Source organism: Theobroma umbraticum, unplaced genomic scaffold (genome assembly GCF_002168275.2).
Source record: "Theobroma umbraticum cultivar Fairchild unplaced genomic scaffold, ASM216827v3 scaffold_34.0, whole genome shotgun sequence".
Lineage (NCBI taxonomy): Eukaryota > Viridiplantae > Streptophyta > Magnoliopsida > Malvales > Malvaceae > Theobroma > Theobroma umbraticum.
In genome coordinates, this window is record NW_018397275.1 from 1,163,894 (window position 1) to 1,173,453 (window position 9,560).

The 9,560-nt window shown below is 35.6% G+C and overlaps 1 protein-coding gene across 1 annotated transcript; it reads left to right on the forward strand.

Moving 5' to 3' along the window:
• Positions 1–357: 357 nt before the first annotated feature.
• Positions 358–2,248, forward strand: LOC110427451 (gibberellin 3-beta-dioxygenase 1-like). The gene is given in 3 exon segments (XM_021442983.2): positions 358–967; positions 1,385–1,647; positions 1,650–2,248. Coding segments are annotated over 3 exon segments (1,113 nt in total). The 5' UTR covers positions 358–488; the 3' UTR covers positions 2,021–2,248.
• Positions 2,249–9,560: the final 7,312 nt, after the last annotated feature.

Genomic DNA, 9,560 nt, shown 5'->3' on the forward strand with positions numbered 1-9,560 from the left:
AGAGAGGTTTGAATCTTATTTTTTCTAAAAGGAAAATCATGCAACAAAGTCAAATACTCAGTCGCTATTTTTGTCTACATTTAATTGATATGATAACCATATGCACGATGAAAATGACTGTTTTTAAACTTTTTATATAAAATATAAAATTTAATGAATCACCGTCTAACTTCAGCTATTGCTCCATAAATATCAGAAACTTTTAATCTATAAAATGAAATTCTCTCTCATCTCTCATCTTCTGTTGTTTTTTATTTTTTATATTAGAAACCAATCTCTCTCAACCCTTTCTTTCCCTCCTCTCTCTATATATACTCACTAGAAGCCATCATATCTCTTCGCTCATTTTCTCTGTTTCCTCACAGATAAGTACACCGCTACTAGTGCTCCCACTAGCCTGTTTTCTAGCTCTTTTAACTCATTAAAAACCAAGGCATCCTTTTTTCTTCTAAACTCTCAATTCTCTCTCTCTCTCTGGAACTTTCACTATGCCCTCAAGGCTCTCAGACGCCTTTAGAGCCCGCCCTGTCCACCTCCAACAACTCAAGCACCCTGACTTTACCTCACTCCAAGAACTACCTGACTCGTACGCATGGAATCAGCGCGACGACTACCCTTGCGGCGACGCCTTCGCCGCTGAATCCGTTCCGATTATCGATCTCGATGACCCTAATGCTCTGCAAGGTATCGGCCATGCATGCAAAACGTGGGGCGTTTTCCAAGTCATCAATCATGGCATCCCTCCTAGCCTCCTTGACATGGTGGAGTGCACTGGCCGAACCCTTTTCTCTTTGCCGGTTCACCAAAAACTCAAAGCTGCTAGATCACCGGATGGTGTGTCGGGCTATGGCTTTGCAAGAATTTCCTCCTTTTTTTCCAAGCTTATGTGGTCAGAGGGCTTCACAATTGTCGGGTCACCAGACGAGCATTTTCGCCAACTTTGGCCCCGAGATTGCAGCAATTACTGGTGAGCAGCAATTGGCAGCACATGCTCATGCACGTGCAAAATCTGATTATATTATAATTTGATATGTAGTATCATTGTTTAGCTTTTCATCTCCTATTTATTAAGTATATTCTTTTCTGTATGAATATTTTATATTTTGTATATTATCTTAATTTGCTTTCATCTTTTTATTTTGTGGCAAAACATGAAACCCATTTGCTACCCCTTAATGCAATTAGCAAAGATTACAATGAAAGCCCTGGACCCACGAAGTAGATTTGGAATCAATAAACAAAAAACCCACTTCTCAACTGTTGGCTTTGTTTTATATCCAGAATAATAGCAGCATCACTGTTCCACACAGTGTTTTGATTTTTTTTTCTTCTTTTGATTTGTGTTTTTGCTGCATTCATATTCATTTATTTGTTTCTTTCTCAGTGATGTGATTAAAGAATACAAGGAAGAAATGAAAAAGCTAGCGGGGAGATTGATGTGGCTGGTGCTGGGTTCCCTGGGCATAAGAGCCAAGCAAGATATGATATGGGCTGGCCCAAAGGGTGACTTCAGAGAGGCTTCGGCAGCCTTACAGTTGAATTACTACCCGGCTTGTCCCGACCCGGAGCGAGCCATGGGTCTCGCTGCGCATACGGACTCAACCCTCCTCACCATCCTCTACCAAAACAACACCAGCGGGTTGCAGGTCCTAAAGAGGGAGCTGAGTGGGTGACAGTCCCTCCGGTACCTGGCGGGCTAGTGATCAACGTAGGGGACCTGATGCATATACTATCCAACGGGTTATACCCGAGCGTTCTTCACCGGGCCATGGTGAACCGTACCCGTCACCGGCTATCCATAGCCTATTTATATGGGCCACCATCCACTGTCAAAATATCACCCCATCCGAAACTAGTAGGCCCAAGTCACCCACCCCTCTACCGACCGGTTACTTGGAATGAATACCTTGACACCAAAGCAAAGCATTTCAACAAGGCACTGTCGTCGGTTCGGGTTTGTGTTCCTCTAAATGGATTGGTTGATGTAAATGAACACAATAATAGCGTAACAGTTGGCTGAGAGAGAGAATCAGTTTTGCTTTTTTATTTTCTTCCTCTTATATTATTCCTTGCCATACCTTGATTGGGTTTGGGCATTTTCATGGGGACCCTAATCTATTTTGGAGGATAGCGCTGGGAGGGGTAAACTAAAGGGATGAATAATGAGAGGGTTAGTTCCCATGAAAAGGCCCAAGTGGATAAGTTATATCAAATCATACCATGGAATCCAGACAAAGGGTCTCTCTTCTGTCTTTTGTCTTTGTGCTGAAAGAGAAAGAGGGAGAAATTCTTGTTTGAATATTCATGCAAAAAGACATTAGAACCGACATATTTTAGCCCCGGCTATGGAGGAAGATCCCCATTCAAACGAATAGGACAGTAATCAAGATAAAAAAGTAAGTTAATTCATTATTGGATCAAGCATAGAATATGATGCAAAGCTGTTACTACCATGTATCACCAAAACCTACAACATTGAATGAACCCAACATAAATTTTTCCTGTGAACATGTAACTCCAATATCCATGGGAAAAACAAGATATTGCATGCGGCCATGATTACATCAATGTAATCAATCGTTTTTTCTTTGGAATTTTGAGAATTATTGCAGAGACAGAGTTGTCAGTCATTTAGATGCACGGAAATGCTCTGCATACTGAAGATGATTTTGCCTCTGCAACCACGTGCAATTCCACATTGGCTAGTCAGGTTGAGAACCCTACCTTATCATGGGGATGAGGCAGTTTTTACCGTTTTTCCATTTGTTTGCTTCCTCGCTTCTTCTTTACTTTGGTGAAGGCGTATGTATCTCAAAGAACACATTCCTTTTCCTGTCCCTCTTCACTCAACTTCCTTACTTGAAACAACAGAGAGATTATAGGACATTAACAAAAGGAGAAAGATTTAGAGAGAATTTCCAAGTTCCCAGCATGAGTCTGGTTCATTCTAAATTTCAGATAATTTCCATTACATTGCTCAGTACATAATTGAAGAAAGTAATTGTGGTTGAATGGTCCCATCAGAAACATGATTGAAGGAAACTCCATAACATTAAAAATATGGCTTCCACTTCAGAGAGTACATATTTCTTTGTATGTTTCTCTTCAAATTATTGTTAGAAGCATTTTTGAATTGACAGCTATAATTACTTATTCCAAGGAAATAAATAAATGAAAAAACAGCCAAACTCCAAGTTTTCAGCTAAATCTAGGTGAATCATGTGAGGAGCCAATTAAGCAGTCCTGTTCAGTTGTAATGATGTGTAGAGACAAGAGCCAACTTCCAGTAGCAGCCAAAGTTTGTGATTCTTCTTCGTGCGAAGAACCAACTACTTTAAATTCTTATCATAAGCTAAATAATGTGAAACCCATCGTCCACCGTCTCCACAATCTAGCAGGGATTTATAGCAGGGGATTTGATCAAATCAGGATCCGGCTTCTTTAGCTGCAGATGATATCAGAATCAATCTATGTCAAATCATTTAAAAGCCAGCTCCCGTGATTTAATAGATATGATGTTTTATCAGGTGTAAAATCTAGATCCCTTTCCAGCAACATATCACTGTGATTTCAATTCATTTTCAACTTTCAAATTCTACAAATCACTTCAGCGCACCGTCCAAATTGGATTAAATTTTATCAAAGCATTTTTTCAGAATGGGAATATTTTGCGGGGTCTGATCCCACTTTTAGCCAAGTCTATTGATCAGCTAATCATGTTACTTTGTTCTTTTCATATCCATTTTCTTCCAAAAGCAATCTGTTCTTTTCGTTTTCACAGGATTGATATGCAGCTTCTACGGTGACAAACGTGTGCAACACTTGAAAAATATCCTTATAATGGATTCCTCCCTGAGGCCAATGTCTTTTCAGAAGCCTAAAATCTCTTTTTCGTGTTTGACTAAAGCATCACTCAACCACTGGGATTCACCCTAATACTAAGGAAAGTAACAGTTCCATCATAAAAGTGTCTGTGTTATCCATTAAAGACTTCTGATGAACAAAATCAGGTTTCCAACTGTGTTGGCCTGGAGAGAATTAGTGCATGGGATCGTCACCTTCTGATGCTAAAAGTCTGGATTATGAAATTGTTATAAAGTTATAGTGATTGTCCAGTTTCTCTATGTTTAAACCCTTAAGGATCATTTACGATTTTATTCTAGATGCAAAAGCTTGAATTCCCTACGGAAAAGAATGTATCAGGACTCAGAAGCCTCTGCTCATAGAATAAACAGCAGTCTTTCCTATAGCAGTTTGAATTGAAGATTTTGTGTCATTGCTAACTCCAGTATCGTGCAGACCTTTATTTAGAAACCTAGCTTCAAATCAAAATTGTTGAATCTTGACTTACTATCTAGTGCATCCTAGTAAGAGGAGCATCTTTTTTCAGACATTTCTTGTTATTCTTCATAGGCATTCATTTTGGTTGGAAGTCTTAAATACATATAGTCTTGCAAATCAACAAGACAAAAAGGCCAGGACACTGGTGTTTTGTTCTTAATACCTGCAATCATTCCAGCTAACCTGTGTTCATCTGATGGTGCGTAGGTAACCAGATAAGGATATCTTTCTATCACAATTTCTCAAATTGTTTTAGGACTAGAAATTAATATTGGTGTGAACTGCTAAACAGTTTGCAAAATATCATCATCATTTGGATGAAAGATGAAGATTCTGGAAAAAAACAAGAGACAAGGAGTGAAAGTACAAACATAAATCTATGCAAATTGCAATAAATTTTCAGACAGTACCAAGAAGGGATAAGGTTCATAAACGTTTGTGATTCTTGTACCATTGCAGGCAAGAAAAGCAAATCACTGCAATAATCAAGGGAATTATTTTGATAGAAACTACAGAAAAGAACTAATAAGACAGAAAAGACCGGAGTAGGTTTTATGACTTTTGATAGTAACAACAACGGACGGCCCCCAGGTACGGGAGAAGAGCGAGAGAAAATATTGCTGATATGCATTGCACAAAAGTCAAAACATCACTGTAACAAGATTGAAGAGAAATGTGTCTGTAATGAATTTGATAGTCCAACTGGGAGGCAGGATCAACAACCACTGAATGGCCTTAAATGGTGCTAATTATTAATTTTGAACATTTTCCTTACCTACTAGCTAAATTAATTGAACATGTATTCTTCTCACAACATTGTAAGTGGGACATCAAAATGGCTGTGATCTGTGCAGTTGTGCTTGATGATTGGCCCTCTTTTCTATACTGAAATCTGATATGCGAGTTCCATAGGACGTTAACTCATTAAGTTCCTCTAGATTTCGGCCATGCTTAGGGAAAACAATGAAATTACAAAATTAACAATTAAAATTGAATAGCACAACGAAAATAAATATAAAAATTGAAATCTCTATAGGATAATTTGTTTTGGCATTTGATCAGACTAATATTCATACATAAAAGCAAATGATCAGAATCATATATTTAATAGTGATTTTCATAAATCACAAATCATAACCTCTTTTCTTGATTACACATCAACTTCTGACGGTGATTCACACAGGTGACAGATGAAAGCATTCTTCAAGGTAGAGATTATGTGTATACCATGAAGCGATGCTAGTGGCCAAGATTTCATAAATCTCACCTCTCAAAGAATCGGCTTTGGTAAAAAAGATGATAAAGAAAAAAGATTCTTGGAACCTTTCTAAAAAAAAAAAAATCTCTACACCGATAAGGAGCTTTTTCAATTTTTTGTCAAGTGTTTCTCACCTTTGATTCTTCTCATATGGTGCAACATCCACATTTAAGTATTTATAGTTAGGTTAAATTGCTGATCCAACTTTTGATTAATTACAATTTAATCCTTGTACTTAAATACACCATTTAATTAAGTCCATATTACAAATTTCAAATTTTCAATTGAGTACAAATTCCATTTTAATTTCACATTTTCACTTTATTGTGTGTAACACATTAGGCCCCTAACCTATTGGTAATAAATATAAGTTAATCGAATTACTTATACTTATAAATCATAAGCGATATCTAACAATATATCATGATCGCCCAAATGTTAGGAGAGTCAATATGGTTTGACTATTTTTTTAGTGTACAGTATCTTAGTGTAATTTGATCCTTTCATCAAATATATCGGATATGTCATGAAGCATAGTATGGTGTCTACTTATGACATCCCATATTAGTCTTAAAGCTTCATATTGACCAATCAAGATCTATCAACTTTGTCAATACAAGCTAGGAGTAAGCGAGATATGTCCCTTTCAAATCACTCGGGGTGATGAACCTTTTCTAGACTATTCATCCACCTTTGCATGCTTCATGCCATACCCAAAAGCACCTTGTTTAAGCATCTAGTTGCTTCCAGACCAGTAGTGGTAAAATCAAAGCATGACAATTCACATACAAGATGACCTGATATCACAAGTCAAAATATTACCTACATTATTGACACATGAGAGTATTTCCATAGACACTTGAGTGAAAAATCAAATGAAACTTTCATGGTAGGTTATGTTTAGTGAACTTGTTCCTTTAGCAAGCACCCACATACCATCCCTAAGTATCTCATATATTTCAACCTATAAGATCGGTTGCTTACTTTCAAGGTAAGGAGGTTTATTATGTACCAGTGACAATACAATGACCGAGAACATATTTAGGAACAAGGATTTAATGCATAAGAATCTCTTACCTTTTATAATTTCTTTGCAAGCCCATAACGTTCCAAGGACTTTATCTTCATTAGTGTTTCATAACTCTATATTAGTTGACTAATGGATAAAGAAATACCTCATATATTATATAAATAACTATAATGCATATGACAAGAAATATGACTAATATAAATTAGTGTTTTAGAAGCACAAATCCGATTGGCTTACAGGGCTTACACTAACACTCTTTCACTAATACTAAAGCCAATTGTCTATATAACGAACACCAACACCCTCTAAATGGCAATCATGTTAGGATAAAACCTTAGTGAGAGGAGTAGCTAAGTTTCCTTTGTGGGTGCTTTCTTTATATTAATATCACCTCTCCCAATGATCTCCCTAATCAAGTGATAACGCTGCATTTGGACTGTTGATGAGACCTTGGTTCCTTTGTTTATGTAATGACTTCATTGTTGTCATAGTACAAAGTTACAAGATCACCAATGGTAAGAATCACACCAAGTTCAGTTATGAACTTCTTGATCCAAACTTTCTCTTTCGTTGCCTTAGACATGGAGATGTATTTAGCCTTAGTTGTAGATTCTACAGTTGTTGCTTGCTTAGAACTTGTCTAGCTAATAGCACCTCTATTTAAGGTAAATATAAACTCATTTTGCGATTTGCTGTTATCTTTATCAGTTTGGAATACAGCATCTCCATATCCTTTAACTTGGAGTTCAGCCCCTTTATCAACCAAAAAACATCCTTAGTTCTTTGTAAGTACTTAAGGATATTTTTACAGCAATCTAATGATTCTCACCTAGATTCGATTGGTATTTGCTCGTGACACTTAGAGCATACGCCACATTTGGTCTAGTACATAGCATGGCATACATGACAGATCCTATAGTCGATGCATACTGTATCCTATCCATCCTCATGCTCTCTTTGTACATTATTGGATTCATGTCGTTTAAGAGTTGAATGCCATGTGACATAGGTAAGTTTCCCCTCTTGGAATCAATCATGCTAAACCATTTTAGCACCTTGTTTATGTATGTGGATTAGGATAATCTTAGCAGCCTCTTTGATCTATCTCTATAGATTTTTATTCCGAGACTATAGGTCTTTTCTCCAGATCTTTCATGGAGAAGTGTTTGGATGGTCAGACTTTCACAGTATGCAACATAGGTATATCGTTTCCAGTTAGCTATTTGTCATCAACATAAAGCACTAGGAATGCAACTATTTGTCCTTTCATTTTTTTGTAAACACATGGATCATTAAGATTATTAATGAAACCATATTTCTTAATAGCTTCATTAAATCTAGTGTTCCAACTTTTGGTTGCTTGCTTTAGCTCAAAAATAGACTTTCGGAGTTTGCATATTTTATGCTGAATCTTTTTAGATGCAAAACCTTTAGGTTGTGTCATATACACTTCTTCTTGCAAATTCTCATTAAGGAATGCCATTTTTACATCCATCTGCCATATCACATAGTCATGATATGCATTAATAATGAGCAAAATCCGAATGGATTTGATCATGGCTACAAGTGAGAAGGTTTCCTCATAATCGATTTCTTCAACTTGGTTGTAATTGTTAGTTAAAATTCTACTAACGCAAGTATACGCATTGTAAAAATAGTATAATGGCAAATAGAGTATCGATTCTACAAAGAATTGTTTCAAGAATTTTACCAAGTATTAAAATTAACATAATTTAATTTTATTCAAATGGTCAAAAAGCAAATAATCATTTAAACTAAAATTAACAAAACTAACTAATAAGAATCAAAATCAAAGCAGAAATAAAATCTGATAAAAATCAAAAGAAATAAGCCTAAGATTACAATATCTCTCATACTTCGTCTAAATCTTACTCTCTTCCTTAACTTATTTCAATGGGTTGAATTGCTAACCAAGAGTCCTCCATTACTTATAAGGTTTTTCTGACTGGTCTTATAAAAATATCTATTTTAACCAAAGCACTATATCCCTATGTGAATTGAAATTAAAATAAGCTCATTAAGTTTAGGCTCTAATTTTGACTACATATGGCATATAGGTATATCTCTATCCTATACACAAATCAATTAATATGATCATATGCTATTTCAATTTTAACGTACACTAAACTCTCTCTCCCGAGTTATGTTCAGGTTTTAAATTAATTTAATTGGTAGCTAAGTAATTCAAAGCATTAAGAATAAATTGGAATAAGGAATTCAAGTCCATTGAAAATAAGCAAGAAAGAGATTAAAAATTCAGATTACATGTGACTTCAATTACAATCCTAGAAAGATAAAATTAGCTACTCATAATTGCAACGATAAATAACAATATGTGAAGTTTAATCATTAAAAGTAACAAGAAAAATAAAAGCTAATAAAGAAGATATAACAAATATTTGCAGCCTTGCTGTCCAAGTTTCAGTCCCAACTTCTAACTTCGTGAATCTTTTAGGGTTGCCCCTTTAACTTCTCGTAAAGCACTCTTTAAATACTAATAATCTTGACCTAAAATTCCCTAAATTAAACATAATTTAACCTAATGACTCAACTTGTGGGCTAAGAAGTGTTATGAGGCCTAAACATCAAATATCATCCTTCAAATTGCCTTTCTCATAGTATTGCACTCAACCATCTTTTAACTCAAGTTTTTCTATTTTCAATGCAAAAATAGGAAAAGTAGTCTTATGAAAGTTGTAACTCTGTCTCTTAGCTTTCTAATGCCTTAGGAATCACGTCATTTCAATATCTAAAGTGAGAGCTATGTTCAAAATACTAAAGTATGTATGAGCAGGATTCTAGGTCCTTCAAATACTTTTCTTTCCAAAACTAAGCCTTATTCTTTTAAATACTACAAAAGCATAAAACTAACAAATAATAGCCAAATTAAAGTAAATAAGTAAAAAATTT